Source organism: Penicillium brevicompactum, assembly GCF_028827555.1.
Source record: "Penicillium brevicompactum strain IBT 35665 chromosome Unknown utg000009l_segment0_segment0, whole genome shotgun sequence".
Classification (NCBI taxonomy): Eukaryota; Fungi; Ascomycota; class Eurotiomycetes; order Eurotiales; family Aspergillaceae; genus Penicillium; species Penicillium brevicompactum.
The window spans coordinates 361,378-378,955 of record NW_026623212.1 but is presented as its reverse complement, the minus strand read 5'-3'; the positions used below and the strand labels follow the sequence as shown (position 1 = coordinate 378,955).

At 52.5% G+C, this 17,578-nt stretch overlaps 6 protein-coding genes across 6 annotated transcripts; 3 read left to right on the top strand and 3 right to left on the bottom strand.

The window, feature by feature from the left end:
- Nucleotides 1-143: 143 nt before the first annotated feature.
- Nucleotides 144-7,358, bottom strand: N7506_011588 (uncharacterized protein; the record flags this gene model as incomplete). Its single annotated transcript, XM_056960879.1, has 1 exon — nt 144-7,358. The coding sequence occupies one exon, from the start codon at nt 7,356-7,358 to the stop codon at nt 144-146; it is 7,215 nt and encodes a 2,404-aa protein (XP_056805413.1).
- Nucleotides 7,359-7,631: 273 nt separating this feature from the next.
- N7506_011587 (uncharacterized protein) lies at nt 7,632-7,908 on the top strand (the record flags this gene model as incomplete). The annotated part of the gene is made up of 2 exons (XM_056960878.1): nt 7,632-7,686; nt 7,754-7,908. The coding sequence occupies 2 exons, from the start codon at nt 7,632-7,634 to the stop codon at nt 7,906-7,908; spliced, it is 210 nt and encodes a 69-aa protein (XP_056805412.1).
- Nucleotides 7,909-8,438: 530 nt separating this feature from the next.
- Nucleotides 8,439-9,704, bottom strand: N7506_011586 (PAPA-1-like domain-containing protein; the record flags this gene model as incomplete). The annotated part of the gene is made up of 3 exons (XM_056960877.1): nt 8,439-8,690; nt 8,742-8,848; nt 8,903-9,704. The coding sequence occupies 3 exons, from the start codon at nt 9,702-9,704 to the stop codon at nt 8,439-8,441; spliced, it is 1,161 nt and encodes a 386-aa protein (XP_056805411.1).
- A 710-nt stretch (nt 9,705-10,414) lies between these two features.
- N7506_011585 (peroxisomal membrane protein PEX14) lies at nt 10,415-11,698 on the top strand (the record flags this gene model as incomplete). The annotated part of the gene is made up of 1 exon (XM_056960876.1): nt 10,415-11,698. One exon carries the CDS (start codon nt 10,415-10,417, stop codon nt 11,696-11,698), a length of 1,284 nt encoding a protein of 427 aa, XP_056805410.1.
- A 540-nt stretch (nt 11,699-12,238) lies between these two features.
- Nucleotides 12,239-16,344, bottom strand: sec31 (putative protein transport protein (SEC31); the record flags this gene model as incomplete). The annotated part of the gene is made up of 6 exons (XM_056960875.1): nt 12,239-12,283; nt 12,336-12,604; nt 12,688-15,733; nt 15,790-15,895; nt 15,960-16,076; nt 16,136-16,344. 6 exons carry the CDS (start codon nt 16,342-16,344, stop codon nt 12,239-12,241), a joined length of 3,792 nt encoding a protein of 1,263 aa, XP_056805409.1.
- Nucleotides 16,345-16,784: 440 nt separating this feature from the next.
- N7506_011583 (RNA-binding protein) lies at nt 16,785-17,305 on the top strand (the record flags this gene model as incomplete). The annotated part of the gene is made up of 2 exons (XM_056960874.1): nt 16,785-17,105; nt 17,162-17,305. 2 exons carry the CDS (start codon nt 16,785-16,787, stop codon nt 17,303-17,305), a joined length of 465 nt encoding a protein of 154 aa, XP_056805408.1.
- Nucleotides 17,306-17,578: the final 273 nt, after the last annotated feature.

Here is a 17,578-nt window from a genome sequence, read left to right as displayed (position 1 = left end):
TTTGAATGATAGGCCAGAATATTCAAAGCCATATGGGCAAACCCAGGACTGAAGTGGATGGAAAGATCCATGTGTATTTTGATATTTTGTAAATCGTTACTCATTATTTTTCTGGTCAAAAAATCTATTTAAGAACAATGACTTCAAAGCAGCTCCAGGCTCTCTGCTCGATAGGTGAAGCTCTTCGCGGCATCCTCAAATGCCTGCTGAGCTTCGATATAATCAGTCATCGCAGTAGCAATCTCAGGCTGGATTTTGACTTCTTGCGCCGGGTGACCAGGTCGTGTGAAGTAGTACTTTTCTTGATGATACGTCCACTTTCTGAGGTAGGTCTGTAAATCATTCGAGGCAAGGCGGTGCGCTGTGCTGAACAGGTCGGTTTTTCTGTTATTTGAGAGGGATGGCAGCTCAGGGAACATGATATCGTCCATGTTTGCAGCCCTGTCTGTGTCCAAGGTTGTCATTTGGACACATTCCGCCACGGCTTTGATGAAGCTGTTCATCCACTTGATGTGTACCAGCAACTCTTCACCCTTATCAGTTACTTCTTCAATGTAGTCGACTGTTGAAAGGACCGAGGAAACCATCTCAACAAAGGCACTGATCATGGATAATGTTGCTGGGCTTTGCAAGCGATCGCGATGAGACGAGATAGAATTCAATGCTTGACAGGAAGCCTGACACACAGCGTCGATCATATTGATGACAGACAATACACAAGCTGAGTCGAAGGTGTCCATGTTCTTACGCAATGTCTTGAACTCCAGCGTGACAGTCTGAATGATAGGGTGGGCGAGGATCCATGATGTGGGACTTTCAAATGCTGATTCAAGGTACGCTGGGAACACGCACTGCAGCAGAACGGCACGTAGAGTTGGCTTGTTGGGAATTCCCGATTCATAGGTGTCATTCATTGAGGCATGAAGCTGGTCAACCAGGTAGGTTTGTTGCACATCAATGGCGGCGCGCTCGGAAATGCTTTGCATAAACCCAACCAAGATCATGATCTCTTTGCTGAAACCCAGCTTCGGCTCGTATCGTTTCAATTTGGCAATGATATAGCGTGGGTCCTGAACAGGCAAGGGGAATGAAGCTGGGTCAGTGAAAAAGGGATCAATGGGCCTGATCTCGCTGGCATGCTGCTGGAGGAAGCCGATCACGCAATGAACAAAGCCAACGTAGGCACCTTGGGCAGCTTGTGCAGTGCCATCTCCTAGCTCTTGATAATTATGCTTCATGGCGGTCATCATACGCTGTACCACTTCGGAGTAGTCTTGCTTTGTCGTAGAAAAATCCCGACTCGCAGAAAGCTCCTTTTCCTGTAGTGTTTCGCGCATATTGGACAAAAGACTCGAGAGAAGGGAGAGCCGTCGAGAACTGAGTTCCCCAAGGGTGATCGTGTACCGATCAGCGTTGTTGTCTTTCATGAAAGGAAGGTTGCTAAACAAGGGATCATTGTTGGCTTGGTTCAAAATAGCCTCAGTGAGACGATGTTGAAACTTGAGCATGGAAGAGCGCTCGACTAACGACGACATCCACAAGCTCATAACTTCGACCCAACAGTCCGGAAGAACCTGCGCGTCCTTTTCGATGCAAGACGCAAGGAAGAGAGCTTCGAACTTTCGTGTCTGCACGGTCCTTCGAAGCTGTAACCATGAATCATTTCCGTGGTGGCTCAGGTAACTATCCCAGCCCCTGAGCCGATGCCTCACAAGAACAGAAGCAAGCGAGGTCCAACATTCTAGGACACTGAGAAGTATTGTGTCTTCAGGACAATGATCCTCGCCAAAGCAGTTCGACAAGAGACGAGAAACAACAGGATGAATAACATCGGCTGCATGAGTGATTCCCTCACTGGGAAGAGATTGTTGGTCATAAACAGCCTCAATAGCATCCCAGTCACCGAACTCCTGACTGTCCTCATCGACCCCCACTGGTGCAGAAGTCTGTGTTTTTGAGGGGGAAATGTCCTTCTGTGTATATGAGACCAGCCCTTGCAAAGCCTCCACCACAACATGGTTGACACGCGGATTCTTGGGGTTGAAGAGCGAAAACAAGGATCTATAAGGGACCTTCGCGACCAATTGATGCGCATGCTCCAATGTCGGGGCGAGCTTAACTGCAGCTTGCAGCGCACTCAGTGCACTGTTCATTAGATGCTCGAGGTGTCTTTGGTTATCCGACATTAGTTCCTCAATTTCTTGAAGAGAGAATCGATGCACGCCCTTATCCCGTGACTCAATCTCTTTGCGGGCATAGAAGTGCTGCTGATGAAGCTCTGTCACAAAGAAACCATACCACTCGCCAAACACAGCGAGCCCCGAGATCTCCTCATCGGTTGAGAGCTTGAACCGAACAAGTCTTGACCAGGAGCGTATACTGATGCTGCAGGCTCCACGGTGCGAGATGGCAGGGTGGACTAGGTTGCGGAGTGCTTCTACTCGAGGACGAGAGCCATCAGGAACGGCCCAGTATAAGGCAATGAGAAGATCGTGGTGATTTCGTAGAGCGGCAAGATCTTCGAGCTGCAATTCTTGGTCTTTCGGATACACACGTCCATGGTTCGGGAGGAGGCGCCATGTGATGTTTTGGATCTTCTTTTTGTTGTATCTTTTGGACAAAAATCGCAGTCCACTTGCTACAATCTTCAAGAAAGTATGGAAGCATGGTTCCCCGGGTCGAACATCCAACGAAGGATTCTTGTCAAGTTCGTCAAGAAATGACGGTGATCCGCGATCTTCCTCCAGTTTCAGATTGCGTAGGTTGTGCTTAGCAAAAAAGTCGAACATGGATTCCAGGATGGGTTTGCATTCTCGCCATCCCCAAGTATTGATGAGGCCATGGCATCTGTGGAACAGAGCTTGGCAATACTTGTGGAAGCTGATGGGCTTTCCAGCGGAATTGGTCTCGAAATGGTCCAGAACAGGAGCAAGAAGCCGCCTGGCGACTTTCCAATTGTCATTGATAGCTGTGAAGCGAAAACCAGGGTGTGCTTTTCCCTGTGGATCCACTTCATTCAGAGGCATGACTGTGAAAATTCCTCGCCATGCAGACTCCAAGTTACCCACATCTCTTTCGTTTTGCAAGACAATACCTTCACAAACTTCAAGCTGGATCTCTTCGAAGCAGCCTTGATAATGATCCGAGTTGCGTAGGAGATGTTTGGCCACAACATAAGCCTCGGCTGATGGGTATTCACCGTGGGCCCCCAGCTCACGGCGGTCGGTTTCGCTGTTTTCTTCAGACAGCGCCTTGAGCTCAGAGGAACTGCTTTTGGTTGCAAGCTGGACGGCTACATCTTTGGCGGATGATTTGACGAGGTCTGACGCTTCAGTTGCAAGCACAGGGCTGACAAGCCGATGGGAAGCCACTTGACGTATTTGTTCTGAAAGAACCATGTTGAAGCATGCGATCTTGACCAGTCCTTTCCTGTTATATTCTTCGCTGCCCAGAAAAACAGCCAGCGGATCTCTGGCTTGAGAAACGAGCACTGTTGTCCGAGTGACAAAGCCAGTACGGTCGACCGGATCAATGAACACCAGACTTTCCGTGACGTATTTGATGAGGAGCCTATATAGATGCGACGCAACACCAAGTTCAGGTGCGATTCCCGCTTCTGGGGAAGTAGTAGCGGCCCGCTCAACATGGTCCATGATCACGTCGAAAACGTGGCCCATCTCTGAAGATACTGCATCACTCCAGCTTCCCCAATTGAACATCTTATCTTGGACATTGATCGAGAGAGGGCTGGCTTGCCCGTCCAAGTTCCGACTTGAGAAGTTCAAGGAACGCGAGAACTCACCACTTCCGATGAATGTAGACCCGTGAAAGTAGGTGTTTTCAAGCAGAGTGGTCATACCGAACTCAATCGGGTACACACTTGGGAAGTTGAAAAGACCACTTGTGGTGGATGAAGCAGGACGCGGTTTACCAACGTGAGTGATTACTGGAGTTTCAGCGTCATCGGAGATCATTGGAGCGGACTCTCTATCGGTCCGGGGCTCGATGCGGGTTGGACGATGTTTCCTTATACGCCGTCGAGGTTGGTGCGGTACTTGGTTGGTCGCTTGAGATTTGGGCTGAGGTGGGTTTGCGCCAATAGAGTTGGTCGAAGGGCCATGAGTTCCGGGTGCCATTGAGTTGGCGTCAGAAAGGTATCGTCGCAGGGTGAAGCTGGGTCCACCTGACTGCCCTCCATGGCCGTGTGCCGTATTCAAGTAGTGAGATAACCTTGGTTGAACCGACAGCGAGTCACCTATAGGTCTCGCAGCGCTGGCCCCGGCAGGTCGAGGCTGCGCCCTCGCTGGGGGCACGATGCCACTATTGTTTTGTAGAATCCACACATGACCTCGCTTTTCAAATTGTCGACCTGAGGGCCGAGCCCGAGGTGTTGGGGTTGGAACTGGGTTGGAAGCCGTAGATGCGGCCGTTACAGCCGTTGCAGGGACTGGAGCGGCAACTGAATCTCCGGGGGCTTCTTCTGGTCCCGCCCGAGGAGTATGTGACATGAAATGATCGACGGGTCTCTGGGAAGCCTGGTTTGATATACGGGGCGTCCTGGTACGCGGCTGAGTCCGAGGCGCTCGAGGCGCCTGCTTCGGCCTCGGGGCCAGAGAAGCTTGTGGAGGCCGCAGAGCCTGAGAACGGAACATGGATAAAATTTTGGAGGGCTGTTTGCGAGTTTGGGGTGGGCGGCGACTGACTTTCTGCTGTGGAATGGATCCCCGTTTCCAGTCGCGCAGAGATTCATTCACATCCGCAGTATCCTCTCTAGAGGCCAATTGGAAGAATTTTTGGGTCGGGCTCCTCCTGCCACCATCTCGACGGGACTGAGCTTTCCGTAAAGCAACCTTAAGAAAGGGCGGTTGTTCTGCTCGAGGCTTCCTGGCGACGTCTGGAGCATCCAAGATGCCTATCCTTGGCCGTCGAATGGTCGAGCTTTCCTTGGTTCTCCGTGACCCATAGGAAGCGTCTGTCATCCGGGTCTGTCGACGTCTCTTAGGCTGTCTCTCTCTAGCGGATGTACTGGGTTTGGGGTTGGGCCGTTTCAGGCTTTTTGCCTTGCGTGGCCCACGGGGCCCAGCGGTCTTGCGTGCGACTGGCGCGAACATGTAGTCTATTCGGTTGTCTTCGAGGATATCGCCATCAGCTGCAACAGAGCCTTGGGCGTTAGTTTCGTATGACCTTTGATCGTTGTTCTTGAAGGGAGTGTTGTTGGTATGGGTGTTGTTGGTATCAGTGGTGCTATCCTCATCATCATCATCGGAGTCACCAAGGTCAAACAGGCTTCTGGATAGCTGTGTCGCAGGTTGTGTTGAGCGACCACCTTTCCGAACAAGCTTGCGTGCAACACCTTTTCCATCCGGTCGATGGAGTGCATCTTGTCGTTCTTTCTCTCGCTGCAAGATCTTCTGTCTGTCCGCGGCTCTTTTTTGCTCGATCCGCATGTGTGACGCAGGGAGAACTCCTCGGATCTGCCGTTGGAGTCGCCGCATTGCCCGTGCCTCTTCATCTTCTGAGTCCAGCTCGTCATTATGCTCTCCGTCACTTTGCTGGCTGTCGGAAGAAATGGACTGGACACCCTCATCGCCAGAATCTGCTCGGTCTGTTGAATCAACATCGTCTTCGGCGTTCGCAACCTCTGGTAGAGACATTCCCGGTGGGGGTGACCAGCCGCGAGGAAATCGAAATTCCCCATCGGAAGCACGTGGTGTTCTTGAGGCTGAAGACAGGCGACCTGTATGTGGAGGACTGGACGTCAAATCGAATACTGAATTAGCATTCTGATCTCCAGCAGCCGATGGCCCATCTCTTATACCACGAGGTTTGACCCCTTTGTGTAGAGATCGGCTCACTTTGGGCGTCGCGTGAGATGTTTTTTGACGCTTGACAATGCGGGCGTGCCACGGAGCTACTTCATGCTCATCGTGGTCACGCTCTGGTCTAACACGATCGGGTCTGGTCGGTGGAAGGTACTCTTCTGCAGGGGGACTTGATGAACGCACACCAGGATCGTAATTTTCTTGCTCTTGGGCTTCATCGGCAATTCGGCCGACTCGTCGATGAATTGGCAAGCCCATTCTCCTTTGGTGCTCCTGCCACTGCACAAGGTCAAAGGCATATGGCTGCATTTGAATTGTCGTACGTTTTCGAAAGGTTCTTTGGGTTCCTTGTTGGAGTTCACGTAGAGCTTCTTCGGGGATACCTATACCAGATAATATGTCGTCTTGGTTGGCATCTTCCCGCGTTGCTTCACGTGAAACCGATGTTCCCTCTGTGGGTAAATTTGGCTCCTTTCGATTGTTCTCCCCAGCCTCCGCCGTTTCCACTTCATATGAAAACAGAGATTCAGAAAACGACGGCGCAGAAGATAGTGGGGAGTCATCACTCAAGTTACTCTGCAAAGGTAGAGGCGGAGGTAGCGACGGCTCATCCGTTTCTTCGATAGGATTGTTCGCAAAACTGTTCTCTCGAGTTGTGAGGGGAATCCCTGTTTCCACTCCTGGTGAGGGGCTCCGAGTACCTGGAGAACCTTCATTCCGTCCCCTGGTCTTTGGGGTCTGTGGCTCAGCTATTTGTTGCGCTTGTGGCTTTTGCTGAGAGTTTGGAGCTCTTGGTGTGGAGTTCTTGCTGGAAATTTTTGACCGAGGTGTTTGTTTCTCGGGCGATGAGGAGGGGATATCAAAGATGCTGCCTGCCTGCGCTTGGGCATCAGCACTGGCAGTAGCAAGGTCGGTACTTCGACGACTCGTCCTCTTCGAAGCTGAAGGTACATTTTGATATGAGGCTCTCGGCGTGGATATCTTGCTTGAAGGTTTCGATTGACGCCTTGCTTTTTCTGGCGATGACGAAGGAATATCATAGATACTGCCTGTCTGCGCTGGGGTGTTGGTGTTGGAATTGGAAAGGTCGGTGCGTTCATGGGTCTTTCTTCTTGTGGCGGAAGACCAGGCGCCATTGGCCCTGCCTCTTTGTCGGGTCGGTGTTGCGTTGCCAGGCGTTGTGGTTGTCGAACGTGGGCTGCCATTTGGGGTCTCTCCAAGGGATTGTCTCTTTTGCGCAGAGCCTTTGTGGGCGCTTTTCACGGTGATTCGGACTTCGAAGTTTGACTTGCGAGGTGTCTGAGTCTTGCTTGCCGGGTCTGAAAGCGCAACATCGCCTTTATCGATCTGCCCTTCAGATCCCTTCGGTTGGTTGGTCGGCCCTTCGGAGGGAAGATCGATGTACTCGAGACTACCAAGCTCGGGGTCTTTGTCGGAGCCGTTTCTCGTCGCATTCAGTGAGTCAAACTCATCCTCTTCGTCCGAATCGGAGTCAGGGACATATCCTCGTCGACGCCATGATTCTTCCATTTGCATGCTTGGCGAGAATCGCCCATGTCTCTAACAAGTCATCCGGTGGTTTCGAGGCGATAAAATTGATCGGCAGATATTTCTCGGGTCAAATGTCACGACTTCCGGGGATTATAGTAATGCGAATCACTCGAATTGGCTTAATTGTAGGGAATTTGGGTGACCGACGCGTGCTAAAGAGCAATTTGGCGGACGCGACGCTAATCAGCCAGCTGATAACCGCTTTCCCGCATCACCTCCGAACTCCAACGTCAGACACATTCCTCCAATTTCTCCAAAATGAGTCGCAATTTCGTCCCTGCCCTCTTCGCCATTGGCGTCGGCATCTTCACAGGTTTGTAGCTCTCAAGAACAACCCAATGAAAGGACCGGTGTCTGATCAGGAAATTTTCAATCTGCAGGCTACTACACCTTCAACCCAACGTTCGCACAGCTCCAATACGAGAAAGAACACGCTCGTCAGTCCTCGGTACCTTCGGGTCCCTCTGTCCCTAAGCAGGACACCGAGTCCTCAGCCCCAGCTAGCTTTGAGCAAGATCGCAAGTCGTCAACTTAGTTATGATGACGTTGCTCCAGAAGCCGCATTTCGAAGATGGAAACCGGCCAACGGGCTACTGCACATGCTTTGAACCCCGGGTGTCTTCAATTCCATGGCCTGTGAACAGTAGTTCGTCCTCCTCGAGCCCAAAAGCCCCAGCGCTGGCGACGCAGACCCCTAACTGTATCACCTGCTCGGTCTTGGATATACATTCCGGAGACTATTGTCCAAGTGGGATTGGGGTCGGCCTACTCAAGGGTACTTTTGTGCGAAGTACGACATGGTGGCTTGGATGTCACTGCCCAGGAAGCCCATAGACTTGGACCATGTTCATGGAGACCTGGGCACTTGTTGGATATGGCTGACTATAGTCAATTTGGGATACTGAATAGTACATGAGAACCCTTGATATGTTTCTTGTATTAAATTTTGAAATTTAAGAAATGAAAATGTTTCTAAACGCCATAGACAGCGCAATAACCCCCAACTCGTTCCCACTCCCTTAGAAAGATCCGAAAAGCGCCGTTTCAGTGTACCCATTGCATGTATCAAAGCTCCTCAACCATTTTCCTGGCGGGGATAGGTGCGCCAAACATGCGCCCAGAGGGGGTGCCCAGCCATTCTTCCGGAACACTGACTTTGCAACCGCTTGAACCGCTGACCCAACGAACCAGAGTGGGATCGGCTTTCTCGGGCTCATTGTTTTCTTGGCCGGGGGTGCCATCACCAGCGTCATTAGCTGCAGCTCGGCCGCGCCGCTTGGGAGCCTGCTTCTTGAGGAGTCGGTTGATTGTGTCCATCTGTTCAGGATTAGTGAAGATTCATTATTTCAAACACCCTGGCATATGTACCTTTTCTTCTTCGTTTCTCTTCTCGCTCAGGTTCTTTCTTCGTCGGGCCATTTCTGCGCGACGCATCTGACGCTCTTCGGCGGTCAAATGCTTCTTGACTTGGGGCTCTGTTTGGTTGTCAGTGCCAAGTTCTGATGTTTGATAAGGATAAGTTCACTTACCCATAGGGAGCTGCAAGAAATCATTTCCGAGATTTCCTCGCTGACGCTTGGTGGGTTTTCCACCCTGCATGGCAATCGCATCGCTATCCATGTCCCCATCTAGCTCATCGTCCTCAAGATCATCAAGATCATCGCCATTAACGTCACCCATTGCCAGTTCATCCTGGTCATCCACCTCGCCTTCGGCATCTTCATCCGTATCGGAGATGGGCTCTTCTTCGTCTTCCTCTTCTTCATCCTCATCTTCTTCCATCTCCATCTCTTTAGCCTCCACACTTTTGGGTGGCTTTGCGTGAGCTGGAGCGGGCTTTCCGCGCCTGATAGCTGGCTGGGGTGGGGTCTCATCCATGTCGATATCGCCGTCAGCATCGGCGTCAGCGTCAGCGTCAGCATCGGCATCTTCGTCGTCATCAAGAACGTCGTCTTCGTCGTCAACTTCATCTTCTTCCTGGTCGTCGATTTCATCATCGTCGCTTGACTCAACTTCTACGATCTTCTTTCGGTTCCGACTGGAGCGGGGTCCCGAAACAATGGGATCCTCCCGGAACACATTGACGGACCTCCGTGCAGCGGAGCGACCACTGCCCGTGGCTTCGCGCAATTTATTAGAAGGCATCCTGACGGTCAAGCGCAGAGATCTCTTGGGTTCCTCAAAATTCAATGGTAATCGAGAAACAGAGATAGATGCAGATGCAGATGCAGATGCAACGGCACGGGTTCGTCTCGTTGATCTGGTCGACATATTAGCTTCTGGTTCAGTTGGCTCGGTCCCTCGCGATCGGTGGGAGCGACGGAGCTCCATGATTGTCAAGATAGATGAAGAGCGCAAGTGAGTGGCAGTAGAGAGGGGGAAGAATAGAAGTAATCCCCCCGCCCAATCACTCTACGGCGTGCATCGGAGTTGCAAACCGGGAAGGCACAGGTTCTTGTAGAGACGCCACGGGGGAGATGCGAACAAAGCGTTACATGGCCACCTGGCCCTCTCCAGCTCGTCGGCACATATTGGACAGATACACGAGGGAACACATAGCAGGAAATCACCAGGGGGGCATACTCACAAGTACCTTTTTAGTCTAAGTTTCGGATTCTCCCTGCAGTCAACAGTTGACGAAGTACTCGACCATTCTGCCGGGCGGTCTCGAGAAATGTCCGTCTACTATGTGAAGTACGATGTTCATGTTATAGTTGAAGTCAGGAATTATCCTATTTGGGGGATCTGTCTATATGAATTTCAATATACTCTGGGCTAGGTTGGTTCATTATGTACTGGTTGGGGTGTAACTGTAGTCACCCTCATAGTCTGGGTACCATGAACATTCCCCTGATAGTACATTTTGTTGAATAGAGATATGTTTGGGCCCTCAATTGTCAAGAAATGGCTACAATGCAAATCAGATATACACATATCCATCAAATTATACGCCAACACAGCCCTGAAGGCAGTTGACGACAAATCCATATCTGAAAAATGCTGCCTCAGGTGTCGAATACAACAGCCGAGGTCGGGCTCACATGGCCAGTCCGGGGAAGGTTATCTCTCTCGCTCGCTTTCCCAACACATACCATCTGTCCACTGCCTGTGCCTTGGGTGTTCTCAATCATATCAACATGTCTGACAACGATCCCAAGCCAAGTTCAATCCCAGCATGGCAGAGAGCTAAGCCAAACGATGAGTCGCCATCGCCGAGCTCCGACGATGCGCCCGCAACTACCACATCCCGACAAACCCTCCTAGACCAAGCGTCAAAGTTTCTTGAGGACGAATCAATCCGTGATGCTCCAGAGGATCGCAAAGTCACCTTCCTGGAGTCCAAAGGTCTCAACTCAGAAGACATTCAACAGGTCCTCGGCGTCTCCCGAAATGCGGAGGCGAGCTCAACCAACACCGAAGCCAACACAGAATCTACCGAATCCCAGCAAGACACTCCGGTGACGGTATCTACGCCACCACCAGCCGACACAATGCCGCGACAGCGTCCTGCGCCCGCACCGGCGCCCGCACCCGGACCCAGCACACGCGACGCACCCCCAATAATCACCTACCCAGAGTTCCTCTTCGAGCAGAACAAGCGACCACCTCTGGTGACAATGCAAAACCTGCTGTATACACTCTACGGCGCAGCCGGACTGGGAGCAAGTCTGTATGGAGCGAGCGAGTACATCGTGAAACCTATGCTGGCAAGTTTAACGAGCGCACGGCACGAGCTAGCCAGCACAGCAGAGGAGAACCTCCAAAAGCTGAATAGCAAGCTTGAAACGACAGTCTCTGTCATTCCACCGCAGCTAACAGCGCGAAAGCCGTACGAGTCGGATACCGACTCCGTGACCTCTGACCCGACGGAGCTCTTCCATCGGGATATGGCGACGCAGACGAGTCCCGAGACCGCTCTATCGACTGGCGCTGTGAACACAGCTGATGAGAGCACGCCAACTAGCAAGGTTGATGAGCATGTTAGTCGATTTGAGTCGATTACTTCGCAATTGCGAGAGATCGTCGAGTCTGAGAAGGATGCCAGTGCGCTAGATGATAATATGCGTACTGGGCTTACAGAGTTGCACCATTATTGTGATACTTTGATCTACAGTGCACCTGCTTACTCTGCTGGATCGACTTATGGAGTTTGGAATTCCAATAATGGGGCTAATGACAACTCTGGGTTGCGGAAGGGGGAGGATGAGGCAATTGCTGGGTTCCGTGCCGATATTCGGGGTGTCAAGGGTGCCCTGCTGAGTGCGCGAAACTTCCCTGCAAGTCGAGGAGGGAGACTTGGTGGACTTCCGGTTGGGAGACGATGATGGGGTTTCCAACTTGGATTATGTATATATCAGCTTCGAGACTTGGAGGTCATTGGAGTGACGTGAATCAAAAGGTCTCTTCATGGCTCCCGAGGTCTCTCTCTTCCAAAGTTGGAGGTTCGGGTGTGATGAGGATGGACATGTGGGTAGACATCACCACATAAACTTGGGCGTTGAACATACACAAATAACATCCATACCTATACTATGCGGCCTCGAAATAGTACAGAGTGTACTGTATGATGCCGTACATATCTTCATGATTCATATCTATTGAGCAGTCTATTTTTGAACTTCGTTCGACACACGCCATATGTAAGAAACATTGGAAATTTTTGCTTTGCACATCAACAGCCCCGGAGACCGAGCCCCGGGGAATCATGGGTAGAATAGAACGGAGGAAAGGGTACGCGAGACATTAATTATAACATGAACAAGAAAAGCTATCGAGGGACGCTGAAGTTTATGGAACAAAAGGCCAAACATGATTGTGACAAGCAATTGAGCCTTAAATCCTCAACATGGGTAATGAGGTGTCGTTCATGGGGTAGCACGGCTCATGCTGATAAGACGCTTGACACCGACCTGTGAAGGAATTAGTACCTGTGACAAAAACGAAAGGTTGAGCGCGACTTACCATCCAGTTGCCACATTCGTCATTCTGGTTGGTCATGATCGCGACATGAATAGAGGATGCGGTAGCGTAATCACGGGCTTGAATAGCACGGGCCAGGTTTGCCATATCCTCGACTGTGTTGGGCTTGAGCAAGTCCTCGTTGTTCAGGTGGTCAAAGAGGATGCTCAAACGACGCTCAGCATCATCAACCTGTTGCTTGAATGCCGCGGGGGGCTCGGGCCTTGACGCGCTCCATGTCTGCTGAGAGGATCTCGAAGACAGGCTGAGCGCTGGCAGGGATGTGGGAACGGTCACCCGGGGCTTTAGGATACGTTAGTAGGGACGACAGCTGTACCAGAAGGAAGAAGCTTACGGTATTTAGGAGCAGCAGGGGGAGGTCTCTGCGACTGAGCCGTAGGAGGCCGAGATCCTTGTGGGGGAGGAGCGACAGCCTGGGGCGCCATGGGCGGAGGCTGGGTCGTGATTGGCGTCGTGGGGGCATAGGGGTTCACAGGAGGCTGAGACACCGCTTGCGGGGCATATGGCGAGGCAGCAGCGGGGGGAGGAGGGGGCACAGGTCCACGAGATTGAAGTTGTGGGTTAGCAGCGGCCTGGGCAGCCGGGCTTGGGGTGTACCGGTTGGTTGGGGGCGGAATGCTGGGAGGAGCATTGTAGGGCGAGGCTCCCCGAGGGATAGACGCCGGAGGTGCCATAGTAGATCCTGAGCCCACTGGGGGTGACTGAGTGAGAGACGCGTAGGGGTTGGGTGGTGGTGGGGAAGGACCGGGGATGTTAGACACAGGCGGGTTGCCAGACAGTGGCGACATCATACGCGGCGGGGGCACACTGCCAGCCTTGGGTGGTGGGGGCACGGAGGGAGCCCGAGGAGCACCAACTGGGGGAGGTCCTTGCGGCAGGGTCGGCGACTGGTTGGGGAACGGAGAAGCAATTGGCCCGGTTGCGGCAGCGGGAGTCGAGCGGCGCGGAGCAGGGGCCTTGGCAAAGCCTTCTGGCAGATCGTTCCAAGCTGGCAGGCCAGTAGCCGTGGTATACGTCGTGATAGGGTTGGCCGATTGGTTAGCGGACGCACGGGGAGGGGGAGGTACACCAGCGCCGGCGGGTTGTCCACCAAATGCAGAAGGCGGGCCATAGCCGGGGGCGTTCATGCCCTGAGTTGGTTGATAGCCGGTCGTCGGGGCGTAGGGTCCTGCGGCCGAAAGAGCCGCGTAGGGGCTGGCGGTCTGAGCAGTGGACTGAGGAGCATAGGGGTTGGCCTGTTGAGGTGCAACGGGTGCAGGAGGCGCGTACGCATTGAGAGGAGCAACAGGGCTTGCAGTAGGCGCGGGCGCGAATGCTGACTGCGGCTGGTACACGTTGGGCTGTTGCGGGAGAGGCTTGTAGGCACTCTTAGCTCCGGCGGCGGCGGCGGTAGCAGCCTGCGCCTTCTGGGGTGCCTGACGGGTAGCAAACTTGATACGGTTACGAGCCAACTCAGCCTCTGGGTGCTTCTCGGGCACAAGGTCGAGATACTTCTGAGCAATTTGCAGGCGGCCATGGCCAGCAACAACATCGGCGTATTCGATGTACTTGTCGTACAGAACACTCAAACTCCAATCCGAGTCCTTGGTGCGTTCAGTATCCTGGAACTTGGTGACTTGGCGGAAGATGGTGACCTTCTCGATCAAGCCTTGCAGAGCACGGACGTGGACAGAGAATGAGGAGTTGTCGGACTTGTTTTCAATTCCTTTCTGCTCGTTCTCACGAAGCTCCTCAACCCAGATGGCAACGACCTTCTCAAGCTTGGAACCAGCCAGGAAGCAGAAAGAGGCGTCCTTGCGGGCGCTCTTGTCATCACTGGACTGGATTCCTTCTTGCAGACGGTCACCAAGGGCATCACAGAGATCAGGGAATTCCTTCTCGTCGGCAAATGTACACAAGGCAGCCATGACCTCCTTCCAGTTGGACAAGTCGGCGTTGTGTACCACATCCCAGAGGTTCTTACCCACAATGGAAGCGAGCAAGCGCATGTAATTAGGACCGCCGGTCTGCTTGGAGAAGTAGTATGCCTGTGCCTTCTCTACGCACTTAGGACCGCCGCAGATAGCAATCATGAAAGCATCAGCCATCTTGTCCTCGCGGATAGCGACGTCGAGAGCCTTTTCAAATTCACCGAGAAGCAAAGAACGAGTAATTTGCTGCTCAGCTTCGCTCTCTGATCCATTGAAAATATGGAATGGGCTGTTGTTTTGAGCACCCTTTGAGGCAGCAAGCTCTGACAGGAAGCTGTCGCCTTCGGGGTTGGGGTCGAACATGGATTGCAGTCGCTTGTGCTTCTTAACACCGGCTGGCTTGGCAGGCGCAGGAGCGGGCTCCTCATCCTCCTTCTTGTCCAGACCAAGCTTGGCAAGGCTGTCAGCAGCCTCATCGGCCTGGTCGCTGAAACCCAGGTATTCAACCAAGTCCTTACGGGGGTTCTGGGAGATCAAAGCCTGCATCACCTTCCAGTCGGCCTTTTCAGCTTCAGTAGTGGCACCTGAGGCTCTGGTCTCACAGAGGGATCGAATATCGCCCTCCTTCAGGGCTGTCTCAAAGCTCTCTGTGGCATTTCCAACAGTCTCATCGACTTCGAAAGGCGTAATCTGAATCTTGGACACGCGAGAATCCTTAGCGGTGCCGAAAGACACCACGCGGCCTCCGAAGCCAAAGGTGACACCACATGGCCGCTCAAGCCAGCGAGGAGCCTTGGGGAGGGAGAACTTGGAGACCTGGGGCTGTGTTTGAGCCTTGGCGAAGAAATCTTCACCATCCAGAGACTGGTTGTGATCGGCGATAGCTTGAGAATTATCGGTCTTGGTGTTCTGCAGAGTCTGGACACAAATCTTTCCATCAAAGGACGCAGTGGCGAAGAAGTTGGGATTGTGGGGGTTCCAGCGAGTTTGGAAAGTCCAGTTGGTTACAACTGGGAACTCGCCATATGCTTGACCGGTTTGAGGGTTCCAGCAAATGTTGCGGTTGTCTTTTCCGGAAGACAAGAGAAGATCCGGGTCATGATCACACCAGGAGAGCGAAAGCACACCTGACTCGTGGCCTGCCAATACCCGCTCCGGTTCGTGGGAGTTGCGCAGGTCCCAAACATACAGCACTGGGTCCGACTCGAGGGGTGTAGATGTGATGAGCTTCGTGGGCCTCGCGGGGTCCCATGCAACTGCGCTGACAGCCTTGCGGCCTTTGTTGTTTAATGTCAAGCTCTCCTTTCTCGTCTTGACATCCCAGACCGTCACGAACCCGGCGCTGCTACCGGTAACCAGAATGTGAGGAACCTTCTTGTTCCACGCCAAGCAGTCAATGTCATCCGTACGGGCCGCGTTGTTGCCCAATCTGTAGGGGTTCTCGATGTCGTTCAGGTCCCAAATGAATAGCTGTCGGATATTTTTAGCAAGAAGACCACACCCATTGTCCTAGAATCGCTCCTTACCTCGCCCTTTGCGCCGCTGGTTGCCAAAAGGTTCGGGTGTTTGGGGTTGAACTGAAGTGCCTTGATAGCACCGCTGTGTTTGGTGGTCCTTGAGATCAAGGCATCGCTAAGAGATATCCATTAGCGCAAAAGTTCCGGTCTTCATTCCGCTATCCAAGGGTTGAGCATACGTAGATCCAGCCAGAAGCTTATCGGCATCCCACAAGTCCAAAGAACCATTCTCCAGACCACCCGCGATCACACCCCGTTGGTTATCCGCATATGTAGTCCATGCCAAGTCGTTGAAGCTGACAAGATTGTGCGGTCAGCAAATGAAGGTAGTTCGATTTCCAGATCTTCGACTCACCCAGAGTCTGTATCGATCTTGACCAAAGGCTGCAGCTCTTCGCTCGCATCTGCGCGGTCAAGGCCGAGATCCCAAAGTTCAAGGCATGTCTTGTTGGAGAAGTCGGCATCAACGGCTCCAGCGCGGGTTCCGGTAGCAATTAGTGGCGATGCAGCCCCGGGGGACCACGCAAAGGTGGCCGTCCTTGGGATTTCCCTCAGACGCACCATGATGATGGGAGAGGAGGTATGTTTCGGTGAAGATGAGACCAGTGAGTTTTAGGTAGAAATGAACATCCAAGGAGCAAAATTGAGGTATGTGATAGAAAGGAGAGGTGTCAAGAACCACCCCCTATGAATAATTGACAATGGGGTGATGCTCTAGATGTTCCAAGTATAGCAGATAACCAAGTGGCCTCCTGGACTTGGAGGGACCGGGGAAGCGGCGCTAAACTCCTTTGGGACTCGCCAAAACACTCCGAGGCTTGAGTCGCACGTGATATCATTCTTCCGTTCTGGGCGCTGATAGCAATCTACAGCTTGGGATCAGATACTGTTTGAGCTTAGAAGCTACCTCGCCATTGTACATCACCCTATCGCCATAAGCCTACTATTCTTGTACTGCACTCACAGCACTTTTACCCTACCAAATTTCTATTCAATCCTACATCATGAGCGACACGACACGACTGAAGAGCACCGTCTACGTGGGTGGCCTTGACCAAGGCGTGACCGCGCACACCCTCGCAGAAGCCTTCGTTCCATTCGGTGAAGTGGTCGATATCTCACTGCCTAAGCCCGACCAGCCCAACTCCAAAGAGGCGCATCGAGGATTCGGATATGTGGAATTTGATCTTCCACAAGACGCAAAGGAAGCAATCGACAACATGGATGGCAGTGAAATCTACGGACGCACGATCAAGGTAGCCGCCGCAAAGCCACAGAAGGACTCCAACGAGGGACTAGGCAGCAAGACTGCGATTTGGGAGCAGGTTAGTTGGATTCCATGTTCTTGGTCGCATTATCGAGCTAACCACGAGATGTACAGGAGGGCTATCTGGCCAAGCATGCTGTCAGCGAGGAGGATCGCCAAGCTACAGAGGAGGCTCAGGATGCCAACCCCAAACTCTTAGGCTCCGTACAAGGGTTGAAGCAGCTAGATGTTGCTGGACCTCAGCCCCAGCCCGAGTGAACCATGCTACAGTTACAACTTACGATAACTACGACGGATATGACAAACAAAAAAATCACAAGTCCAATGCGACAGTACAATTTGCCAATTCCATCAAATTTGCGCTCGGGAAGCCGGAGTATATACACGGGCTCCGAGCTGGAGTCCGCCCGTCTTTTTTGTTCGCTCGCTGGCTTTTCGGAAAACATGCTCGACAGCTTCAAATTCTCGTAATCAACAGTACAAGCGGAAAGGATCCAGAATCGCGCGTCTCAATTTGAGAGCTCAAAGAAA